Here is a 26,848-nt window from a genome sequence, read left to right as displayed (position 1 = left end):
GCCACCGAGCCGGGCCCAAAGGTCATTTTAATCTAATCACACACAAGATGTTTGAATGTCCTTTTCTAAATTCTAAATTCCTAAATTCCTAAAGGCAGGTGATTACTCTGCCTTTCCTGGAATACATCCAGTGATAGGGAGCTCACTATCTATTGAGATAACCCATCTCATCTTTAAATAGTTAGACAATTTGTCAAATTCAGCTGAACAGTATATAGTTTCTATTTTATAGTCTCTAGGTTTAGATCCTGGAGCCATAGTAAAATCTTTACTTCACACACCACTGCTTTAAATCCATGAAGGTGGATATTACATCTTCCCCAAACTTGCTCTTTTGTGAACTAAGTATCCTTTGGCTGTTTCTCACTGAACATGCTTTTGCATATCCTCATTACACATCCTAGTTAAGTTCCTCTGAATGAGCCTCAATCATCTTGAACCCTTTCCTTCACAATCTCCTCAACCTCTCCAGCAATATTAGTAGGTGAATATGAGAGAAGTCAAGACAACTTGCTCTTAATATTCATCCTGTTATATATTAGGTAGAACAAGGATTAAAACTCAAGTTTCCAGGGCCCTAATCCAGCCACTGTGGTTCCTTCAGTGTGCATCAGAACCACCTGGAGAGCTTGTTAAAACAGATTGCTGGCCAGGTCCAATGGCGCACACTTGTAATCCCAAGAGGCCAAGATGGGAGAATTGCTTGAACCCAGGAGTTTGAGACCAGCCTGGGTAACATAGGGAGAACTCGTCTCTAGAAATAAATTTAAAAATTAGCTGGGTGTGGTGGTACACACATGTAGTCCCAGCTACTCAGGAGGCTTAGGTGGGAAGATCACCTGAGTTCAGGAGGTCAAGGCTGCAGTGAGCTGTGATGCCACTGTTATAGCACTGCACTCAATCCTCCAACTCAAAAAAAAAAAAAAGACCAGATTGCTGGATTCCACTCCCAGAACTTCTGATTCAATAGGTCTGGGATGGGGCCTGAAATGTGCATTTCTAACAAGTTCCTAGGTGATGCTAAATGCTGCTGGCTCAGAAATCACACTTTCAGAACCACTACCCTAGGCCAATGGTTCTCAGATTCAAACATGAGTCATCTGGGTACTCATAAATCTGGAGACTCTAGAACCTCTCCTCCAAAATCATTCCATAAACCTAAGGGGAGCTCAGGAATTTGCATATTTAACAAACACCCTAGGTGATTTTGATATATGTGATATTGGCTGTAAAGCAGGTCTTGCTGCTACTCTATAGTTTCAAATGTAACTGCACTTTAGAAAAATACAATTTCTTTCTCTAGGTGTTACATCTTTTGATCTTTACAGTAGTTGGGATATGAAACTTTATTCTGAGGGTGGAATTGCTAAGGGGCAATTCAAATTCAGTATATACTGGTATACTTGATTGATTCAATTGATACAATTAAAATGTTAACAAGAGTTCTACCATTTCTATTACTATCTCTTTTTAATGTTTTAAAATACTCCGACTGATTTTGAATAATTTTTTTAACCTTTTTTTAAATTATAGAAATGTGGGGTACAAGTGAGTAGGCTGCATGCAGCTGAAGTCTGGGCCTCTAACTGGCCTTCACTCCTGCTAGTTGTGGACAAGGTACCCTTTGTGTTGTTGATTTTGAATGTTTAAAAATGCTCCAGATGTTAGTAAGAAGTATTATATGACACAGATGTGATACATGCATAACAGATATGTCATATACTGCATTATGCATGCATTATTAATAAAAGTCAAAATTATCATTACCTTTGCTTTATGAAGATCAACTCCATACATAGACAACTTTTTGGCATTCTCAAGAAATTCCAAGTCAGCTTGAGCTGGAGTCATGGACCTTTGATAGAATAAAGATAAAAATTTATTTTAGTGACATAGTGTCATCATTTGTAGTAATATTTATATATTAATTGTGGTTTACTTAAACACAAACATATACACACAAATATGTATGTAAGATGTATAAAATTTCCTAGTCCTGGAAGTAGGTTATTAAGGAACAAGACTCTTATTACTACCTGTATCTAAATAATTGAACTGTGCCTTAAAAAAGACACCTTGGGGAAATAAAAATCACCAAAAAGCTACCAAAAAAATTTTTTTTAATTCCACTAAATAATTTCCTCAAAGCTACCTCATCTACTATCTACTAACAATTTCCCCTTCTCTTCAGTGTTTTTCTTCAACATACATAAACTCCTCCCACTCATTTTTCTTGCCAAGGAGATGACCAAATTAAATCCTCTGAGGGCATGGTGCAATTTACAATATCCTCTTAGCTGCCTTTTTCTCTCTATACCCCTGAATTGAGTTATGGGAATGAAACAAGAGGGCAGCTGACGTTACTTAACTGAGGACTCTTAATAGGGGCAGCCTTGATGAAAAGAAAATTTCTGGTAACAGATGGTGTCCTGCCCACTGATCTTAACAAAATAAATTGGTTAATAGAAGCACATAGATAATGGGGCTGCTTTTTTGTTATTAACATGTTTTCATTACCAGGCATATAATGAATTCGATTTGTTTGAAAACAATCAGTCTCGCTGTCTAAACACTCACTGTGACAGTCTTTCCTTCTCCTTTACAAGTTTCCTCTCTTTTGAAAAGTGCTCATGAGCTGTTATATAGAGATTTCAAGCAAAAATATCACTCCTAATGCTGTACAATCCAGACCAATCAAGTAGAACTTCATAGCAACAATAACACAGTCACATCCCCAAAGAAAAAAACATGTAAATGCAAGTTTTCCATAAGACTGCTTCAAGCTATAGAAAGCAGCAGGGGTCTCTTCATTTAACAAGAAAAAGTCTCTTCCAAACCCATCTGTCTTTACCCTCATTAAAAAAGGACAAAGGATACCCTGAAACAACCACCAAAAGAAAAAAAAAATCTCAGGAGACTACAGATTTATTAATCACTAAGCCTCCATGAATAAATTTATTTTCACATGCTTTAAAGCATCACAACTGAATTTTATTTATTAATGGACCTGAAATTAAAGACGAATAAAAGGAGAATCAGAAAGTCAACTCGTATGAAAGTCTGTATATATTCAAGTCATTTAAAATACCTCAGGAAAGTTTTATAGTTTTTAATTTTTTTTTCTATGTAAGTTACACTCTTTTCTAGTTAAGGTTACTCCCAGGTATTGTATGCTTTTTGTGGCTACCATTACCGATAGGATGAATATTAGGATTTTGAAGCTGGAATGGAGCTTGAAGATCACAGAACACAACACTTTAATTTTGCTGTTGAAGAAACAGGTCCTAAGGGATTAGGTCACATGGCCGCAGGCAGGTTAGGATTCTGAGTCTAAAGTAGCAGACTCGAGCCACATTACTTGGGCTGAAACCCTGGCTCTCGTACTTATGAGTGGTCACCCAGTGTCTCTCCTAGTCTCCTCTATAAAGTAAAAAGCATAATAATTCCTATCTCCAGATATGAGGATCAGCAATAATTTTTCTGTCTTTACTAATTAAATAAATGGTACTATCAGGACCAAATGAGATAATGGTTGTGAAACAGCTTTATAAACATTTGTTTTTCATTATTACAACCTCAGTTTTCTGATAGTCCAGTGGAACATCTATACACAAATCCTAAAATAAAATTGAGAAAAATAATTTGGATCGCTAGAATTTGATGGCAAAATTTAAAACATTAAATGAAATAATCGTGATAAAGTCTTTTTTTGTTTGTTTTAGTTGGAGTCTTACTCTGTCGCCCAGACTGGAGTGCAGTGGCACACTTACAACCACCCTAGCATCAATCTGCTGGGCTCCGGCGATCCTTCCGCCTCAGCTTTCCAAGTAGCAGGAACTACAGGCATGCACTACCACACCCAGCTAATTTTTTGATTTGTTGTAGAGACAAGGTTTCACCAAGTTGCCCAGACTGGTCTTGAACCCGTAGACTCAGGCAATCCACTCACCTCAGCCTCCCAAAGTGCTGGTATTACAGGCTGAACCACCGAGTCTGGCTGATAAAATCTTTCCTATAATAATTCCTGTAAATCTAAGTGACATTAAGGGGGCCAATAATTTGAATACAGATTTAAATTTCACACTATTGGCTAGGCATGATGCTCACGTCTGTAATTCAGCACTTTGGAAGGCCAAGGCAGGAGGATCACTGGAGGCCAGAAACTCGAGGCTGCAGTGAGTTATGATCAAGCCACTGAACTCTAACCTGGGTGACAGAGCAAGACTATGTCGTAAAAAAAAAGAAAAATAAATTCACAGTATGTAATTAAACATTTCTATAAGCATTCTTTAAAATTGTGTTAAGGAGATATATTTAACTTTAAAACTTTCTTGCTAGTTGAAAAAATATTTATAGTTGAAGTATGGCTGATGCTTACATTTAAAATTTTTAATGTAATTTTTAGCTGGGCACAGTGGTGGGCACCTGTAGAACCAGCTACTCAGGAGGCTGAGGCAGGAGGATCACTTGAACTCAGGAGTTCAAGTCCAGCCTGGGCAATATAACAAGACCTCATAAAAACTAAAAAAAATAAAGCGGCCCGTAGTCCCAGCTACTTGGGAGGCTGAAACAGGCAGATCACTTGAGTTCAAGGTCACAGAGAACTATGATCACTACGTTCATGCATGGGAATAGCAAAGCATTCCAGCCTGGGTAACATAGCAAGACTTCTTAAAATATTTTTACATATAATTTTTGAAACAATTATGTTTCCTAAAAGTTATGCACAATGGAGATAATTTTTTGGTTTTTTGAGTTGGAGTCTCACTCTGTCACCCAGGCTGGAGTGCAGTGGCATGCTGACTGCCACCGCAGTCTCAACATACTAGGCTCAGGCAATCCTTCTGCCTCAGCCTTCCAAGTAGCTGGAACTGCAGGCATGTGCCACTATGCCTGGCTAATTTTTTGATTTATTATAGAGATGAGGTCTCACCAAGTTGCCCAGACTGGTCTCGAACCTGTGGGCTCAGGCAATCCTCTCACCTCAGCTTCCCAAAGCGCTAGGATTATAGGTGTGAGCCACTGTACCCAGCCTGCAAATAATTTTTTCTTGAACCATTTGCCAACCTGATAATCCACTACTCTTGAATACTCTTGGTACAAACTAGAAGTTTATTCCACAAACAAGGACATTCTTCTACATAACCTTAGTATAACTGTCCAAATGAGGAAATGAGCATTGATACATCACTGCCATATAATCAGCAGACCCCCATTTAAATTTAGCCAGGTGCTGCAAAAGGATTCAGTTTAGCATTGTGAGTTTCATTTAGTTTGTGTATTTTTAGTCTTCTGCAGTCTGGAATGACTCCCTATTCTTTGATTTTCAAATCCTTGACCTTTTATAGATTATAGGTCAATTATTCTATTGCATGCCCTTCAATTTGGGCCTCTCTGAGCTGATTCAGGTTATGCATCTTTGACAGGAACATGACCAAAGCGTTTCTCACTGCATCTTCTCACATAATTTCAATTTGTCCTTTTACAGTTGATGTTCATTTTGACCAGTGATTTTTGCCAGGCTTCTCTGTGAAATTTCTCTTGATCTCTTTGTAATTAATAAGCATTTTGTGGGAATGTAAAACTTTTTTTAAAAAAGAGATCTGGTCTCTCTCCACCTCCCAGGCTGGAGTGCAGTGGCATGATCAGAACTCACTGCAGGCCAGGTGCAGTGGCTCACGCCTGTAATCTCAGCACTTTGGGAGGCTAAGGCGAGAGGATTGCCTGACCTTACAGGTTCAAGACCAGCCCAGGCAACATGGCAAGACCTCATCTCTACAATAAATTTAAAAATTAGCCGGGTATGGTGGTGTGTGCCTGTAGTTCCTGCTACCTGGAAGGCTGAGGTGGAATGACTGCCTGAGCCCAGCAGGTCGAGGCTGCGGTGGCTTTGAGAGTGCTACTGTACTCCAGCCTAGTAATTTATTGTATTGATTTATTGTAGAGATGAGGTCTCACTGCCCAGGCGGGTCTCGAACCCGCGGGCTCAGGCAATCCACTCACCTCAGCCTCCCAAAGCACGGGATTACAGGCTGAGCCACCGAGCCCAGCTCTTTTCTTTTTTTTAAAGCAGGATTTATTGAACAGACAGAAAAACTCCCAGAGTGGGGAGGGAACCTAGGGGTTGCCCTCTTCACTTTTTTAAAAGTTACTGTAACAATTATTGAGGACTCCAAAGAGCTTTTCTTTACATGGCTTATATCTATTAGTATTAACTCTATTAAAAATTTTTTAAACTAAGCAAAATTTAAAGCATTTATTTATTAAATACCTAATGAAAATCCATTATTTTTAACATTAATATAAGCATTGCTTTTGAAAAATAACAATAAATAAAATAAAAATGTAATGAAAAGGTGACATTGTTTTACATATTTAAAAATTTTTTAAACAGCTGAGTTCTAACTGCTTCTTCATTCAATCTATTGCAATATACTGATTTGGCATTGTGTGAAGAAATCTGTTCCCCCATAGACATGTGGAAGGATTGAAAATTTTAAATATTCTCCTTTGGTATTACATCAAAACTCAACAATGGCAGTTTTTATAGGTCAGTCACAATGTGAAATCTGGAAACTTATCAATGAGCTTTTTGTATTGCTACATTAAAATCCATTGGTCTATCTTGCATTCTGAATGGATCTTTTTTACCCACGCATAATTTCATAACATAGTGCATTTCTTATTTGAAAAATACAGGTTTACCAAGTTATGTAAATCTTCCAAATGCTGACACATTTCATTATATAATATATATATTAAAAAATCACATTCACTAAAATCACCACCAACCCTAGCAGAAAAGCTGTCAAGGTCATGGGATAAACATTTTCCAAAATTCTAGATTTTTTTATTTTTATTTTTAAGTTAGGGTCATACTTTGTCATCCAGGATGGAGTGCAGTGGCATGATCACAGTTCACTGCAGCCTCAAACTCCTGGGTTCAAGTGATCCTCTCACCTCAGCCTCCTGAGTTGCTGGCACTATAGGCACATGCCAGTATGCCCAGCTAATTTTTTGATGTTTTGTAAATATGGGATCTCGCTGTTGTCTAGACTGGTCTCGAACTCTTGGGCTTAAGTGATCCTCTCACCTCAGCCTCCCAAAGTGTTAGAATTACATGAATGAGCCTCCAAGTCCAGTCCAAAATTCTAATTTTTACGTGAAGCCTTTAATTTTGTCATTAGCAACAAATACTGCCAGTCATTCTCCTAAAAGTACTAGCCCATCTCAACTTGAGAAAAACGTATGCCAAATAACCAAGCCTGAATAATCAAACTTTGCCAGTCATTTTCTCAAGAAAAAATCAACGTTATTTACAAAAGATAAGGTCAGGTGTGGTGGCCCATGCCTATAGTCCCAGTTGCTTAGGAGGTTGAGGCAGAAGGATTGCCTGAGCCAAGGAGGTTGAGGCTGGGGTGAGCCGTGATTGTTCCACCAACTCAAAAAAAAAAAAAAATTTTAAGTATGAATAGCCTGGGAGACAGAGTGAAATCCCCAACTCAAAAAACAAAAAAAGAAAAGATGGCTAATTTAGCTTACAACTCAATTATACAAGTGCTTTTCCTCAGGACAAATGTTGCACTTCAGTATGTAGCAGAAATGCTTTATGTAAGGTATACTTCCCATTTAATCACACAGAATAGTAAATAGAAATGTATTCAAGATTTAATAAAATTGCCTGGGCATGGTGGCTCATGCCTATAATCCTAGCACTTTGGGAGGCCAATGTGGGAGGATCGCTTGGGTCCAGGAGCTCAAGTCCAGCCCATTTTACATAGCAAGATCCCATCTCTATAAAAAACAAAAAATTAGCTGAGTGTGGTGGTAGTCCTAGCTACTTAGGAGGCTGAGGTAGGAGAACTTCTTGGGCCCAGGAGTTTGAGGCTGCAGTGAGCTATGACTGAACAACCATACTCTAGCCTAGGCAACACAATAAGATCTTGTCTCAAAAAAAATAAAATAAGGTCAATACTACTGCCTTATTGAGAAAATTCTTAGGCAAATGGGCCTTTTTATTTTTATTTTATTTTTATTTATTTATTTATTTTTTGAGTTGGAGTCTCACTCTGTCGCCCAGACTGGAGTGCAGTGGCTGCTCCCAGCCACCGCAGCCTCGACCTGCTGGGCTCCGGGGATCCTTCCGCCTCAGCCTTCCAAGTAGCCGGAATTACAGGCATGCGCTACCACGCCCGGCTGATGTTTTTATTTTATTGTAGAGATGTCTCGCCTGCCCAGGCGGGTCTCGAACCTGCGGGCTCAGGCAATCCACTCACCTCAGCCTCCCAAAGGCGCGGGATTACAGGCTGAGCCACCAAGCCAGCCTTTATTTTTATTTTTTAACTGCAAATGCATGTTGGTGCACATAATGACTTTGGTACAACTGCCTTGATTTGTGCTCCATCCATTTCAACATGGTAAAAAAGGCAAGTAACAGCTTAGTAGTATTATGAAAATAATTTTGACCTTGTGGATCCTTTGAAAGAATCTTGAAGACCACTTTTTGAAAACTGTTGGCCTAATGCAAAGCATGATTATAAAGATTAAATGGGATATTGTGCACAAAATGCTTAGCATAATATCTGGCTCATAATAATAGATGTACAATAATTGGCTGCTTATAATTATTATGATTATGTAACAATTCTGTAAAGGAGAGTCAAGCATTAGATGAGAGACTTTATAAAGTCCTCCCAAACCTGATATTCTATTATGGTCAAGAAAGCATTAAAAGAATCATCATAGATAGATAGATAATCTGACACCACCATTTTCTGCAGTTCAGCTCTATGGTAGCAGTAAAATGTTTTCTTTTACTATTTTACTGATCACCTATAGGTTATAATACTTATAATAAAATTATGTTTAAATTATTAGAAAATTAAAAGAGCATTTCCCTACAAGTTTGACACTCTAACAAATCAAATTCTATTATTTCCAGAACTTGTTTTTGTATACATATATATTTAGACTATATATTTATATATATAAATGTTTAGAATCATAACCAGAGTATAAATAAAAGTATTTAAAGAGTGCTTAAAGATAATGCAACATCCTTAAGTTATAATCATCAACAAGTTGAAAGTGGTGTATTTAGTCATCCCAGACATCAGTGCATTGGAACATATAAGCCCAAACTTGAAAACAAACTGGCAGTTCTCTTTGAAAACAGTGTGGTGCTCATGAGAGTTGGGTGATGAGGCTACTGCTATGTAGGACCTATAGGTACAATAAAGCACCCAGAATTGGGAAACCTTGAGTTAAAGCTCTCTAATTTGAAGCATCCTATTCCATGTAATCCTACTGGAATCATCCCCAGTAAAACAAGATGGCTCAATGGCTGGAGAGAATACTTGTTACTACCAAGGAAACCCTACTGAGATCACTCTTTGGATTTCTTTTTTTTTTTTTTCTCTCTCTTCAATTTTTCAATTTTTTTTTTTAAGAAATGGAGTCTCGCTATGTTGCCCAGACTGGTCTTGGATTTCTGGCCTCAAGTGATTCTCCTGCATCAGCCTACCAAAGTGCTGAGATTACAGTCATGAGCCAAGGTGCCTGTCCTTGAATTTCTCTTTGAGCAGTGTAACTCTTTGGAGATTGGTAACCTAACTCATGCTAACTCAAGGCTAAGATCAGACTTTCACATTAATATGCTAAGGCAGCTTAGAAAATTTATCTATAGCAAGTCACTCAAATAACAATGAATGTATGGTAGGGACCGGGCTCAGTCGCTCAGTCTGTAATCCCACACTTTGGGAGGCCAAGGTGAGTGAACTGCCTGAGCCCACAGGTTCGACACCCGCCTGGGCAACTTGGCAAGACCTCATCTCTACAATAAATCAAAAATTAGCCAGGCATGGTAGCGCACGCCTGTAGTTCCAGCTACTTAGAAGGCTGAGGTGGAAGGATCACTGGCGCCCAGCAGGTTGAGGCTGCGGTGGCCGGGAGCAGCCACTGCACTACAGTCTGGGCGACAGAGTGAGACTCTGACTCAAAAAAAATAAAAATATAGATAGATAGATAGACAGACAAACAGACAAAATATGCTATAAAGTTGCAATGCCCATTATTTTGATGAGAAATCTGAGGTTAAGAGGGGTTAGATGACTCATCCAAAGTCAAACAGTAGAGGGAAGTGAACTCACACTGACTCTTTCTATAGCACATGCTCCCTCTTAGTGAAACACTGAATCAATACTATGTCACGAGTTTAAACTCATTGTCAAAACAAACAGAACAAAACCTGGAGACATATTCACCTGTATGACTTATGCAGTTCCATGACCTTCTCTTCCAGTTCCTTGGTCTGATTTGGGGCCAGTTTAAAATCACTAACATAATCCACACCATGGAGTTCTGGGTCATAGTCTCCCAGCTCAGACTGGATGGTATAAGAACCTAATAACGCTAAGGTTGCAAAGGAACAGGGCAGACGTCCTGCAACTATGTCCTGCCGAAGCTGAAGACATAAATAATATCTGTAGCCAAAAAAAGAAAAGATGTTATCACGTCAGCAACAACAGCAGCAAAATATATATAAAGAAAAAGGAGCAAAGGTGGAAGAGAGAAAAAAATAAGGAGAGAAAAGAAAATAGAGGTTAAGTAAATATTCACCGTACTATTATTTCTTTCCTTCTGTGCGTTTAAAATTTTTTCATATAAAAGTTTAAAGAAAAAAGCATACTGTAACTGTGTTGGACACATGTTTAGAAAGAAAAGAGGAAAAGTTGGAAAAGACTGAAGGAGGTAATGAAGCTAATATTTAGTTAGTAAACTAAGTACCATAAATACATAGATTATTTCATCTAATCTTCACAAAAAAACATGTGAGGTGGTATCACTGCCAGATAATAGATGAGGAGGCAGCCCCAGAGGCTGAGTTTGCTCAATGTCAGATAGCAATAAAGGCTATTTGGCTCCAAGGACCTTTCTTTTTTATCACACTGCTTTGCAAATGGGTAGATATTGTCCTTTGTATACAAAAATGACATAACTAACAAATTTTTCACTAGGATATGAACATTATGATGTGTTTTTTGACTATCAGTCACCATGTAAGACTAATTCCACCTGTGTGCTAAACAGTTGGGAATTCAGATTAAAACAGTTTAGTCCAACAAACCAACTGCGTGTCCTACCACGTATAGACACTTTTGTTAGTATAATGTTCATCCTATGGCCCTGACCTTCTTACCACTTGTTCTAACTGACTGAGTTGTTACCAAACAGGAAAGTATGATTAAATTGATAATTCCTAGATTAATTAGAGTCATATCCTTGCTTTTTTTTTTTTTTTTTTTTTTTTTTTTGAGTTGGAATCTCACTCTGTCGCCCAGATTGGAGTGCAGTGGCCACTCCCGGCCACTGTACCCTTGACCTGCTAGGCTCCGGTGATCCTTCCACCTCAGCCTTCCGAGTAGCCAGAATTACAGGCATGCGCTACCACGCCCAGCTGATTTTTAATTTATTGTAGAGATGAGGTCTCGCCAAGTTGCCCAGGCGGGTCTCGAACCCGCGTGCTCAGGCAATCCTCTCACCTCAGCCTCCCAAAGCGCGGGATTACAGGCTGAGCCACCGAGCCTGGCTATATCCTTGCTTTTAAAGACAAAATACAGAATAATACATGCAACAGTAATAGTTTTTGCTACCTATAATTAGTCATTACATTTTTTTTAAGTCACAGCAATGCAAACAAGTCACAAGAATCTTTAACTCCTCTAAAATGTAAATAATCAGCCCAGATTTTTAGGGATGTTTTGTTTTATACATTATAAGCCTAGATGAAGAAAAATGAGTAAGTAGCAGCTCTAAAAGACAAATATTACCCGTGAAAAAGAAATAATCAGAACAATTTTTTAAGGCAGAGATATGGCAACTCTACTTTAAGAATGTACTAAGGATGATTCGACAAGTAATAAGAAAAAAATGGTATAGACTTCTCACAAAATAACCATATTTTTCAAGAGTCTAGTCTAGTCTCTTATTTGAGACATATGGAAACTGAGGCCAGAGACTGTAAATTTGCCTGAGATCAGATAGTTGGCAGCAAAAGCAGAATTACTGATTTGTTTCTCAACAACCAACAGTTCAATTTAACAAACATTTGCCAAGCACCTACTATATATAGGACTCTATGTAAGATACTATGGATGAAAACATGTACAGTAGTACTGTTTACAACATTGCTTTGCCATTTTTATTTTTATAGAATCCAATAGGTCATTTTCTTTTTTTTTTTTTTTTTTGAGTTGGAGTCTCACTCTGTCACCCAGACTTTGTGCAGTGGCCGCTCCTGGCCACCGCAGCCTCGACCTGCTGGACTCCGGTGATCCTTCCACCTCAGCCTTCCGAGTTGCCAGAATTACAGGCGCGTGCTACCACGACCGGCTAATATTTTGATTTATTGTAGAGATGAGGTCTCGCTGCCCAGGCGGGTCTCGAACCCGTGGGCTCAGGCAATCCACTCACCTCAGTCTCCCAAAGGCACGGGATTACAGGCTGAGCCACCGAGCCCAGCTAGGTCATTTTCTTAAAATATATCAGTAGGCTGTCTTTAAAGAGTACAAGATTTATTTCATAAATTGAGTGAACTCAAAGAAAGATTCAGTTTATGGGAATCATGTGCCTAATCATACACTTTCAAAGGAAGATATTAAGAAATAATAGCACTGAGATTTTTAGTTTTTTCAGTCTTTATATGAACAAACATAGTGGGAAAGGAGTATGAAGAAACAAACAAAAAAACCCACTATATTTGTATCTTGTCCTTTAGAGGGTGGTGTGGTTTATAGGATGCCTGCCCATAGCCTGGCATAATACCCATGATAAATACACCTACTTCACCTACCAGTTTGCTCCAAGCAGGTCACAGGTACTCAAAGCTTTCAGGCTTACCTAATTGCAAGCCTGACTTGAAGTAACAAGAAACTTTCTGTCTTAGGCAAACCACTTAATAGCTCATCATTTTTCTTCAATTCTGAATAGGGGAAATTCCCAGAGCTTATGATGATGAGGATTACTATTACATACTTAACTACTACATAGGTATTTACCTTGTTATGTCTTCTGTTAATTGCGCTGGGTCAGGTGGGTAAAACTTTACATTAAATGTAAAATTCCAAGGGATACCTATAAAAATAAACACAAAAGAATTTTGTTTGTACCCAAGTTTCTAATTGTTAGAAGTACCTAAAAATATTCCAAAATCTTTTTTTCTGAAATATTTTAATATTTTCAAGCTTTGTGGATAAAATAAAATTTATTTTAAAAAAGTCAGCTGCTTAGATACCACTTAAGAGTTAGAGCTAGAGGCTCTCACTTTTAATTATTTATTTTTGCCTGATTTAATTCAATTGTTTTGTTTATAAAGATTAGACCTACACTGGCAAAATAACTTAAAGAAAACCATCTATTGGTCAAATTGTTAGTTGCAAAGGTTTTCAAAATGTGAACTATGTAGAGTCATGTAACACTTAATGACAAGAATACAGCCGGGCGCAGTGGCTCATGCCTATAATCCCAGCACTTTGGGAGGCTGAGTGGAGAGGACTGCCTGAGCCCATGCGTTCAAGACCAGCCTGGGCAACTTGGTAAGACCCCATCTCTACAATAAATCAAAAAACTAGCCAGGCGTGGTGATGTGTGCCTGTAGTTACAGCTACATGGAGGGCTGAGGTGGAAGGATTGCTTGAGCCCAGCAGGTTGAGGCTACTGTGGCCAGGAGCGTGGGTGACAGAGTGAGACTTCTACTCAAAAAAAAAAAAAAAAGACAAGAATACATTCTGAGAAATGTCTGATTAGATGATTTCATCATTGTGCAAATATCACAGAATGTACTTACACAAATCTAGATGGTTTCGCCTACCACACACCCAGGCTATATGGTATAGCCTATTGCTCCTGGGGTACAAACTTGTACAGCATGTTATGGTACTGAACACTGAGCAATTGTGATACAATGCTAAGTATTTGTGTATCTAAACATATCTAGGCTAGGTGTGGTGGCTAATGCCTGTAATTCTAGCACTTTGGGAGACTGAGGCAAGAAGATCACTTGAGGCCAGGAGTTCAAGACCAGCCTGGGCAACATAACAAGACCCCACCTCGACAAAAAAAAAAAGTTATTATTTTAAAATAATAAATATATCTAAATATGAAAAAGATGCAGTAAAAATATGATATTATAATCTTATGGAACCACTATTGTATATGTGGTCCCCTCATAGACCAAAATGTTATGCAGTGTATGACTGTACTACTCTGGGTATCCAGTGGTCATTCAGGTGACCCACAGATGTTCTTTCTTGATTTTGGCATTATTTATTTATGATATCTGTCAACAGTATCTCAAACAAAAGCATTCCTCTCAATATGGGTGAAATTAGGAGATTATTTTAGAAATAAAAAGGAAAAGGTAGTATAGGTGGCTCTTAGAAACTACAGCTCTAATAAATATATCTTAGATATCAAAATGACAAGAATTCACCAGGTGTGGTGGCTTACGCATGTAATCCCAGCACTTCGGGAGACGGAGGTGACAGGATTGTCTGGTCCAGGGGTTCAAGACCAGCCTGGACAACTTGGCAAAACCTCATCTCTACAATAAATAAAAAATTAGCCAGGTGTGATGGCGTGCACATGTGGTTCCAGCTACTTGGAAGGCTGAGGCAGAAATATCACCTGAGCCCAGCAGGTTGAGGTTACGGTGGCCATGAGCGTGCCACTGCACTCCAGCCTGGGTGACAGAGTGAGACTCTGACTCAAAAAAAGAAAAAGAAAAGAAAACAACAATAATTCAATCCTGAGACTCATACAAATGTGTCATATTTTTTCAGTCTACAAAGAAAATCAGAGATCATGGAGTAAAGGTTAAATGAGAATGCATTTAAATATTCCTGGCTGAATGCTAGCCTTCAGGGTCTTTCTAGCATGATTGTTGACTTCCCAATGAGTAAGGTCTAATCTCAGCCAGAAGTAAGTATGATTAGTTATGATGCTAAGGTTCAGCACTTATTGCATGCCAGGTACTAAGCCAGCCCTCCAACATACATTCACTCATTTAAACCTTAGAGAAACACAAAAAGGTAGGTGCAGTAGGTAAAATATTGATTTATTTTATATGAATAAATGGATGCTTAGGAAAGTACACAACTAGTTAATCCAGGGCTCTCTTATCTTTCCCATGTTTTTAACCACTAGACTCTACAATCTTGCTACAAACATCTATGTGTTAAATATCATTCTGTTTTTTGTGTATACTATTTTATCTCCAAATACCATTTTATCGCTAACAAGTGACAATTAAAATATGCAGATTATAACCTGAAGTAGTTTGAATGTCTTAATGAATGTATACTTTTTAGGCCTACTAAAATATCTAATACAGGATTCCTTAGAAATGGCCAATATTTTCCTTCAACATTTGAACTAAACAGCAAATTCCAGACAATATAACAAGAGTGTCTCAAAGCTAGCCAGATCCTAATACTTACCATCAACCCACTTCTAATGCTTCATATTCCTAAAACCTGAAAAGCCACTTAGATCAAAAAAACAAAACCATAGCTGTTTCTCAAAAAAGGGGGCTGGAAGTATTTTTCAGTGTATACCATAAACCAATACCATCCATTGTTTCGCTTTTTGATATGATAAAATCATATCAAACTAGCCACTGTTAATTCACAACTCCCCATACAGACTGAAAAAAGGCATGGTAGTATGAGCCTGTAATCCTATCTACGTAGAAGGCTGAGGTGGGAGATCATTTGAGCCCAGGAGCTCGATACCAGCCTGGGCAACAAAGACCCCATCTCTTTAAAAAAAAAAAAAAAAAGAAGAAGAAGAAAAAGAAAGAAAGAAAAAAAAAAAGGCCTCTGGGCTGGAATTGGTGGTTTATGCCTGTAATCTCAGCCCTTTGAGAGGTCGAGGTGGGAGGATGGCTTGAGGCCAGGAGTTCAAGACCAGCCTGGGCAACACAGTGAGACCCCATATCTACACACACACAAACATTTTTTAATTAGCTGGACATGGTGGCAGGTGCCTCCAGTACCAGAAGGCTGAGGGAAGAGGATCACTTGAGCTCAGGAGTTGGGGGTTACAGTGAGCTATGATCACACTCTAGTCTGGGTAACCCTGTCTCTTAAAAAAAATTCCTTTATGCTACCTAAAAAAATGTATTGGTTAGAGCAAATCAATATGGAAAACAAGGACAGCCAAAAGAATGTTTAATACAGTTGGTCCTCCATATCTGTGCATTCACACCTGTGGATTTAACAAACTACATATCCAAAATATTTTTTAAAAAAAGGACAGTTGTAACTGTACTGAACACATGCAGGCATCGTTTTCTTGTCATTATTTCCTGAACAATACAGTATAACTACTATTAACATAGCATTTACACTGAATTAGGTATTATAAATAATCTAGAGATGAGTTAAAGTATATAAAAAGATACGCATAGGTTATATGCAAATACTATACAATTTTATATAAGGGACTTGACTTTAGTGTCCCACAGGCTCCAGAACCAATCCCCCACAAATACGAAGGGATGATTAATTTAGTTATTTCATAACATATACAAATGGCAATATTTTAATTACATAAGAATAACATGAAGGAAGTCAAATTAAGAATAGTTTACAAAGTGGGATGTAATTCCCTTTTTGAGTTCTATGTTAAACAACATAAAAAGTTTGATAACATCCAAGTCTGCTGGGAAAAATAAGCACTTTTGTCTATTACTGATATGAGTATAAATTGGCACAACACTATGGAGAACAATTTGACAACATTATCAAAGCATAAAATGTATATATCCCTTCCATAATGGAAATTTATGGAATTCTATTTCCATAAATGTATATAAACATATACTCGAATGCAGTCAAGTGATATAAGATATTGTTTGTAATAGCAAAATTATAGAAAAAACCTAAATATATGTATTTATCAAGAGAAGATAAATTATGGGTCATCAATACATTAGAAAACTAGGTAGCCATTAAAAAGAAAGAAGTAGCTCTAGGTGGAATGATCTCCAACACATAGTGTTAAGTTAAAAAAAGGGTGGGGGGAAGAACAGTATATATAGAAAGCTACTGTAAAGAGTTTGGGGGTAGAAAAAAGTATGTATTACCAGTATGATTATATACATATAAAATATACCTGTTGGGAAACTAGAAAGGAGTATTCCTGAAGAGGGAAACCAGGAGGCTAGGGAAAAATAAAGAGGAGGGAGAGGCCGGGCATGGTGGCTCACACCTATAATCCCAGCACTTTGGGAGGACAAGGTGAGAGGATTGCCTGAGCCCACGGGTTCGAGACCAGCTTGGGCAACTTGAAGAGACTTCATCTCTACAATAAATCAAAAAATTAGTTGGGCGTGGTAGAGTGTGCCTGTAGTTCCAGCTACTTGGAATGCTAAGGTGGAAGGATCGCCTGAGCCCAGCAGGTCAAGGCTGAGGCTGTGGTGTCCGTGAGCAAGCCACTGCACTCCAGCCTAGGCAACAGAGTGAGACTCCAACTCAAAAAAAAAGAGGAGACCTACTTTTACTAAATACTCTTTCATACTGTTTTAATTTTGTACTATGTACATTTACTACTTATTTACCTTTGTCTCCTTCCACTAAAATATAAATGCCTAAAAGCAAACTTTTTTTCCTGTTTTATTTGGTGTGCAATCCCTAGTGCCTAAAACAGTATGTGGCATACCATGAGTGTTCAAGAAACACCAAGGATGCCAAAAAAAAAAGTGTACACATTTTTAAGAGATGTTATCTATGTATTACTTTTAGTCCATCATAATCAGAAGTGTCTGGACCTGATGATAACCACTTTGAGCACTTCTTGTCATTGCAGAAGTCAAACTTGACTTGTATTCATCTTTTGTTATCAGTATATATTATCACAATTTTAATACAGTTTTTTACTTTCTTAAAATGTGTTTACCTTTTTTTGGTACCCTCTGTATTTGTGATTGAATGAATAAAATAAAGTAACTGATCTCACCAGCATTGTTGTAAAGGTTATAAAAGAATGCTAAAGTTTCAGGGAAAAATTTTTTTTAAAGTAATGAACAAAAAGATTGTATTAGATATTAGCTCTTTGCACTTGGAGACATCTCATGGATCACCTACCAGCAACTCAACGGCACTTTTTTACAAAACAGTGAAAACAAATCACTTCATATTAAAGAGTATAGCATTGGAACCAATTATTTTATTGTAATATTTGGTTTATAATGGAATTTTGGGCATTGAGGAACTTATTTATGACAAAAAGATCAACATTTTATATCTTATATTTTTCTAATGTATGATATGTGAAACAGTCTCTGACATACATTGCAGGTTTATTAATACATATTGTACAATAGTAATTTTTCTGATATCTTCCACATGTCTGTTTTTTTAAAATTTGAACAGACAATGCAGTCTTTGTTCTCTTTCTCTCACATTAATACTATGCAATTTATTATCCAGTCTGTGCACCACTGTAAAAACACTTCACACAATCCCTTTGTACATAAGGCCAGTTGTTTTTTTTCACATATATCTCAATATATATCCAACTCTTTATTTACTTTTTCATGCAATTTTAATGGAAAACTTCAAGGAAACAGCATTTTTTTAAAAATCTGTGTTGGCATAAGTTTGTCTTGTATAATCACCAGCAATCTCTCCATGTACCCTAAGAGGGGACATCTGAGTGTTTTGTTAGATTTACGATGTCCCCTTGGAGGGGACATCCAGGTGCAAAGGGTTATTATATTAAAATTACTTATCTATTCATTATTCCAGATCCCCCAATGACCTCAAGTTATTAGACCTAATCAAATGAAAACACCTTTTTCTGTTTTGTTTTGTTTTGTTTTGAGTTGAAGTCTCACTCTGTCGCCCAGGCTGGAGTGCAGTAGGATGCTCGCGGCTAATCCAGCAACAACCTGCTGGGCACCGGTGATCCTTCTGCCTCAATCTTCCAAGTAGTCGGAACTATAGGCGTGTGCTACCACACCCAGCTAATTTTTTATTTTATTCTAGAGACGAGGTCTCGCCAAGTTGCCCGGGCTGTTCTCTAACCCACACGCTCAGGCAATCCACTAGCTTCAGCCTCCCAAAGTGTTGGAATTACAGGCTTAGACACCTGATCCTGGTCATTGAAAACACTTAAAAGAAAAAAAAACAAAAACTATATTGTTTGCATTTTATTCTCCACTTAACCCCCAAATTAGGACGTTTAACTGTATTAGAAACAGCCATAACGAAACAAAAATGTCCCAACTATTAACTCTTTTAGTTCTGTTAACAGCAATAAGAAGAGGAACTCAAATTTTCGGTTCCTATCTATCATAATACTATAAAAAAAGGAATGACAGTGGTGGGAAACTATGGGGGGGGTAGGAGGGGAAGGGAGGTGGGACTAACGGTAGTCAATATCTGTCTGGGGATGGGGAGACACCCCTTATTAACAAGGGTGCCTGAACGATGCACATTTGTATACTTAATCCTTAACTGTACCCCACAATTTTATAATAAAAAATGTTTTAAAAAAAATTTTTTTAAAAAAACAAATTTTCGGTTCCTATGCAACCATTACAAGTTTTGGATACTACTAAAGAAATTACTAGTTTCATTGCAAGCAAGCTCAATCTTATCTGCAACGGGGAAACTAAAAATGTTAATTACTTAAAATTTAAAAGATATTAAAGGTAAGCTTTGGTCAGTGACCATTCCTAGAATATAATACATATAATTAATAATACTTTATGGGGAATACTCAGTGAAGGAAACACTGATGACTAGAAAAGCTCCAACAAATTTTAACATAATTTCTGCCTGTTAACTCAGCAACATTTCAATGACATTACTGCCAAAAGTGCATAACCTGGATCTAACCATGAAGAAATATCAGACAAACTCACATTGACCACTTATAAAATAATTGGTCTGTACACTTCAAAAATGTCAGTGTGGCCGGGCACAATGGCTCATGCCTATAATCCCAGCACTTTGAGAAGCCAAGGTGGGCAGACTGCTTGAGTCCAGGAGTTCAAGACCAGCCTGGGCAACACAGTTAGATCTCGTCTCTACAAAAAATCAAAAAATTATCCAAGCATGGTGGTACACACCTGTAGTTACAGCTACTCAGGAGGCTGAGGCGAGAAGATCACTTTAGCCCAGGAGGTTGAGGCTGTAGTGAGTTGTGATCATGCCACTGCACTTCAGCCTAGGTGAAAAAGTGAGACCCTGACTCAAAAAAAAACCCAAAAAAATTCACTGCAACCTTGTTTGTAATAGCAAACTATTGGGATTAACACAAAATGCCCATCACTAGGACCAGTTATACATTGTGTGTATAACCATTAAATAATGATTAAGAGATAAGATAATTTTGTGTATATTGATGCAGAGCAGTGGTTTCCAACCTTTTCAGCATCAGGGGCCGGTATCGTGGAAGACAATTTTTCCACAGACAGGAGGAGAGGGATGGTTTCAGGATGATTCAAACGCATTACATTTATTGTACACTTTATTTCTATCATTATTACATTGTAACATATGAGAATCTAATGCCACTGCTGATCTAACAGGTGGCAGAGCCCAGGCAGCAATGTGAACAATGGGGAGCAGCTATAAACACAGATGAAGCTTTGCTTGCTGGCCTGCCGCTCACCTCCTGCTGTGTGGACCAGTTCCTAACAAGCCACGGACTGGTACCACTGGGGACCCTTGATATGGAGAATATTCCAAATTATGTTAAGGAAAAAGATTGGTTGCATATTTATATTAAAATAACATACCTATTTATGTCTGTCAATATACATTCAGATCATCTCTGGAAAGAATACAAGTTACCTCAATTGTCTCCAGGAAAGGAAACTGTATGACTAGGACAAAAGAAGGAATACTGATCTTGTACTATACTCATCTGTATCTTTTAATTTTATACCACATACTTACAGTATCTATTTTTAAGATTAATTTAAAAAACCTATGTAGGCCGGGCTTGCTGGCTCAGCCTGTAATCACAGCACTTCGGGAGGCTGAGGCAAGTGGATTGCCTGAGTCCATGAGTTTGAGACCAGCCTGGGCAACTTGGCGAGACCTCGTCTCCACAATAAATCAAATATTAGCCAGGCGTGGTAGCAGGTGCCTGTAGTTCCGGCTACTTGGAAGGCTGAGGCGGAAGGATCACTGGAACCCAGCAAGTCAACACTGGGGTAGCTGTGAGTGTGCCACTGCACTCCAGCCTGGGTGACAGAGTAAGACTCCAACTCAAAACAAAACAAAATAAAACAAAACTATATATAGTTAAAAGCAAAATTTAAATATGCCTAGAAAAAAAATCTTGTAGAGTATATCAGTTTAATAGTCATTCTATCCACAGAACAGGATTTAGAGGACTTTTACTTTATTTTTCTATATTCTTAAATTTTTCACAATGGGTATATTACCTGTGAGATGAAAAAAAATTTTTAAACCATCTTTGCAATAGGTAAATGTCATTTTTCTTTTAGGCTTAATTAAATGTTTACATTTTTATTCCCTATTAAAGTGTTTATAAGGGACATGAGTTTTTTTCCCATGCTGAAGGAAAGGTTTTTATTATTTTGTAATTTTTTTAAGTGACAAATATTTTGATTCTTTTTCTTGACAACAGTTTTTTTTAACGTCCAGGAAGATTCACTAGATTTTTTTTTTCACTCATCATAAACTTTGTGTTAACTTTTCTTCTTGAAGAGTCTTCTTGTATAATCATATGTTCCCGAGTAATACTGCATATTAAAAGTACTTTCATTGAAAGGGGCTAGGATCTATGTTTTTCTAATTCCTAATATTTTTTGCTCTGGCTTGCATTTTAAAACAAGCATTGATAGGAAGGGAGCAAATATGGAGAGTTAGTGGTCCATAGGAGTACTTTGTTTCTCTAATTTAAGAAAGTTAAAGTAATTATAAACATGGTCTAAAGGAAAACATTTAACTATAACAAAAGTATTTTCTTTTTTTTTCTTTTTTTTTTGAGTTGGAGTCTCACTCCATTGCCCAGACCGGAGTGCAGTGGCACGTTCCCGGCGACCGCAGCCTCAACCTGCTGGCCTCCAGCGATCCTTCTGACTCAGCCTTCCAAGTAGCTGGAACTACAGGCATACGCAACCACGCCCGGCTAATTTTTTTGATTTATTGTAGAGATGAGGTCTCACCAAGTTGCCCAGGCAGGTCTCGAACCCGCGGGCTCAGGCAATTCACTCACCTCAGCCTCCCAAAGCGTGGGATTACATGCTGAGCCACCGAGCCCGGCTTCAAAAGTGTTTTCTTAAGAAACAAATAAAAAGTAAAGTTTGTTTTCTGATGACAGAGTTAAAACTTACTAATCATGATAAATAATAACTATCACATTTCCTGAAATTTTTTTTTTTTTTAACTAAATTCAAAGGACAGGTAGTCTTAATCAGGAAAACGAAAGGTTTCCACACCTTAGTGAGTCCATTGGCCTCAGACTGCAAAATGCTAGCCTACATTTTTTTCGACCAATAAATGTTTATCCCAGGACATCAGTCTGATAAAGGTGTGAAGTAGTAATATACGTTAGGGGGCTTAGAGTAAGGAGCAAAGCTACAATGTCAGAAGGGCAGGTGGCAAGCAATTCTTGTTCTTCTATTTTTTTTTTCTTTCATAGCTCCTTATACTTCAGTTTGGAAGAGGACTGTTGAAAGGGACAAAAAAGCAATACAGAGAGGAAAACATGAAGAAACTTAGAATGCTATAGTCCAGAACAATTTAAAAGGAACAGGATCTGGCAGCAAACTCCTAGTAGGCAATTGCAGATTCAGTGACTGCCATTTTGAGAACTGATTCCCATATCCTTTTTCTTTTCTCATCTTTGTTCTTTTTTACCTTCTGTTACTCTCAACTGTTCCTATCTTCTCCAACTTTGCCTAGTTGTACAAATATCAACAAAATCTGACCTACATCTCAATAGTGTCCACCTCTGCTACATTTTTCTATTATGGAATCTCCTCCTTCCAGGGGAAGGCTTTATATCAATTTCAAAGCAATCTGCAATAGTCAGGATTCTAAAGTGACTGACTCACTGCCAGAAATGGTTGCAAATCCTCTGACCTACTAAAAGAAAGAAAGAACTATAAAAAGGGCTATATTCACTTACCACGAACCTGCTTTTTTATTTCTTTGGCAGAATCCAGCCATGTCTGCAAAAAGAAGAAAAGGCATTCACACAGAGCTCCAAAACATGTAAACAACAGAGTAGGGAAGCAGGATCACTGGTCATTTGCAAATAGTGCCTGCAGCTCAACCTACATTTTCCTTGATAGTCTTTGTATCTTTGCATTGATTTCTCAAAGCATAGTGGTTTTGAGCAGAGAAACAAGGACCCAGACAGTTGGTCTTAAATACTAGTTCCACTACTTCCTGACCAAGCAACTTTAGGTCTCTGTGCCTTTGTCTCCTCAACTACAAAATGAAACATCAGTAGTAGTGCCAACCTCATAGAGTTATTGTGATGATTAAATGAGTTAATATACATAAATACCTTAGTAAATGGCAAATTTAGCATTTGCTATTATATAATTCTGTGAAGACCAGCAGAGATCTACAACCATTATCAACTGATAGTATCCAGATTTTATTTTCTCCTCCAACCCTAACCTTTGGTCTTGTTCAAGTTTTCTATATCAGCACAGCATCTGGTATGTGGTTTGTGCCCAGTTAATGTTTACTACATGAATAAATATTTTGTTTTCCCTGACTACTCTTGCCCACACTAATCTCTTTCTTCATTGTTCTCCCACTCCATTCCACTTACAATCTGCAGACCACTGGAGCAGGGCTCCTCAGCCCACGGTGGGCCATGCAAAACAATGCCACTTGAAAAGAACCTCACCATTAACATCTTTCATAGTCACTGAGAGTGTTTAAAGACAGAAATTTCCAAATTTCTAGAACTGGCTAAAACATTTTGGTCAAGTGCAGTGGCTCACACCTGTCATTGCAGTCGAGGTGGGAGGATCACTTGAGCCCAGGAGCTCAAGGCTGCAGTGAGCTATAATTGTACTACTACACTCCAGCCTGGGTGACTGAGCAGACCCCATCTCAAAATAAATAAATATAACATTTGTATTGAATGTAAGATAAATACACAAAAATACATAAAATGTAAGTAGACAGATCAATAAAGGATGAAAGTGAACATATAAGAATTATAACATTAGCAGCACCTCAGGAGTCCCTCTCTTGCCTCTTCCTAATCCCTCTCCCTCCGTCATCTGAAAGGTTTTTAATTGAATTTCAGTGGGATTTAGAAAGGAGGAGTAAGGAGGCCCCTCTTTACCCTCTGCCAACAGGGCAGAGAACAAGGTGACCATTCCATTTGTCCTACTGAAAAGATGGATGTGAACACTACAATTTTCTATTTGATTATATACTTTTATATAGTTACTATAACAGACAATAAGCACAGAAATGAGATTGGTTCCTTTTATACTCCCCCCACAATTAACACAGAAGATTAAGAAGTATATATTAATAAATACCACTTGTTATTAAAAGGTTCTATACTATAAAAACTAAGCACACACTTGTTTAAGCACTGTCAGCAAGGGGAAACCTCGGGGTTTTCTCCCTAGTCTCTCATTTAGATTAAAGAACCCTAAGTTGCTGTCAGTCCAAAGGCAAAGGAAGATTTTTAAAGCACCCATTGATAAGCTTTGTGAAACCTCGAACTTTGGTTCACATCATGCAATCCAGAACTCTTTCTACCATTCCTTTCTATCACTTTGGAGTACATATCTCCTACCATAGTGAAGAACTCCAGATTTTACATTTAAAAGAATCTCCTAAGGTAACCTGAAGCTGCCAAGTTCCTTCTAGGGATTCCATGAGTCATTCTCTGACTCTGGGACTAGAATTCCCAACAACTTAACAGAGAGAGGGCAAACACATGAGGACTCCAAGGTATACGCTACCTTACAGAATAAATTGTTATTGTTTCAGTTATTTATACCTCCAAAAACAAGAACAAATACAAAACCTTCTGAAGATAATAGAAATCAAAGTGTACAAGAACAGATACTTTCATTCTCAACTTAAATTATTTACCTCCCAGCATTTTATTTAGCTAACAAATATTTGAGGAATGCTTCCACATACTAGGCACTGTGGTTACAAAAAGTATCTAAAAATATCACCTGTCCTCAAGGAGCTGTCATTCTCATAGGAGAGGTAAACAGTGAACAATTCATTTGTTTGTTCTAGGTGTGATCATTACAATGACAGAAATGTGTACTAGTGCTATGATAGATCACAGAGCATTTTGAGAGCACAAAGGATACGCACCAAAATGGATTCAGTTAGGCAGTTAGGAAATGTTTCTCAATAGCATGTCTGGGGGATCTAAATTGAATCTTCAAGGACAAACAAGAGTTAGTCAGGCAAAAGAAAAGGAAGTAATTAGAAATGTACAAAAGTGTAAGAGACAGCACAATACATCTGAGTTGATGCATATAGTTCAGCATAGCTGGAGTATAGAGGTAAGGAAGAGAAAAGTACAACTGAAAAGAACAGTAAGACTACAGAAGGCATAGTATTCCATGCTTAGAAACAGACTGTATCAAGTTCTAAGCAAGCGAGAACCACTGAAGGATTTAAAATAGAGGGGTGACATAAATTAGAGGAAGCATGAATACAGATAGAGAGACCAAATAAGATGCTGTCATTGAGAATGATAATTGTGGTTCAGCAGAGGATAACGGTTAAAGGTACAGGCTTGGCCAGGCTTGGTTGCTCAGTCTGTAATCCTAGCACTTTGGGAGGCCGAGGTGAGTGGATTGCCTGAGTTCGCAGGTTTGAGACCCACCCGGGCAACTTGGTGAGACCACATCTCTACAATACATCAAAAATTAGCCGGGTGTAGTAGCACGTGCCGGTAGTTCCGGCTACTTGGAAGGCTGAGGTGGAAGGATCACTGGAGCCCAGTAGGTCAGGAGCATGCCACTGCACTCTAGTCTGGGCACCAGAGTGAGACTCCAAAAAAAAAAAAAAGGTACAGGTTTTGAAGTCAGACAATCTTGAATTCCAATCCTATCTCAACCTCTCCACCATTTATTTGCTGTGTAACCTTATATAAGATAACCTTTCTGAACCTCAATTTTCTCATATGTAAAACTGGGATTAAACTACCATTCTTATGGAATTATTGTGGGTTAAATTATTTGACATATAGAAAAAGGACATAGCCAGTACTCAATAAATGGTACTGATATTGATGAACAAATGGGCCTGGTGGAGTAAAGTCTATGAGACAGAGAAGAAAGATATTTAGGAGCTAATTAGGATTTGTGACTAAGTAAATGGGATGTGGGGAGGGGTAGGCTGATGATGAGGATTGGTAAGGTATAATAGTAAAGGATCATTCCCAAGTTGCTGGCGTGGGCAAATGAGTGGATGTGGCACTAGTCACTAAAACAGGAAATGTAGAAAAAGGAGCAAATTTTGAAGAAGAAAAAGTAGCAAAAAACTAGAAACAACCCAAATGTACACCAACAGTAAAATGAATAAATCATAGCATATTTAAATAGATATACATTTAAAGTATCTTTGGAAATCAAAGTGGAATATTTCAATAAAAAACTGGATAAGCAGGTCCGCCACTCAGAAAAGCAATTTGAACCAGAGATACAAATTTAGGCACCTTCCCCATATAGTTGGTAAATGAAACCATGAAAATAGATTTTTAAAAACTACCCAGGGAAGCTGGGCTCAGTGGCTCAGCATGTAATCCCGTGCCTTTGGGAGGCTGAGGTGAGTGGACTGCCTGAGCCCGCGGG

The 26,848-nt window shown here is 38.0% G+C and overlaps 1 protein-coding gene across 1 annotated transcript in view; it reads right to left on the bottom strand.

Annotated features, from left to right (window-relative positions):
* EPB41 (erythrocyte membrane protein band 4.1) overlaps positions 1-26,848 on the bottom strand; it is a 212,634-nt gene that overhangs the window by 70,706 nt on the left and 115,080 nt on the right. Inside the window, exons 5-8 of the mRNA XM_021715574.1 lie at positions 23,173-23,215; positions 13,056-13,131; positions 10,263-10,481; positions 1,768-1,855 (exon numbers count right to left, since the gene is read on the bottom strand). Coding sequence (XP_021571249.1) covers positions 1,768-1,855; positions 10,263-10,481; positions 13,056-13,131; positions 23,173-23,215 — 426 coding nt within the window. The remainder of the gene's footprint in view (positions 1-1,767; positions 1,856-10,262; positions 10,482-13,055; positions 13,132-23,172; positions 23,216-26,848) is intronic.

This window comes from Carlito syrichta, unplaced genomic scaffold (assembly GCF_000164805.1).
Source record: "Carlito syrichta isolate Samal-C Ts95f unplaced genomic scaffold, Tarsius_syrichta-2.0.1 Scaffold307198, whole genome shotgun sequence".
NCBI lineage: Eukaryota > Metazoa > Chordata > Mammalia > Primates > Tarsiidae > Carlito > Carlito syrichta.
The sequence above is the reverse complement of the archived record's forward strand: the minus strand, read 5'-3'. Positions and strand labels throughout refer to the sequence as shown.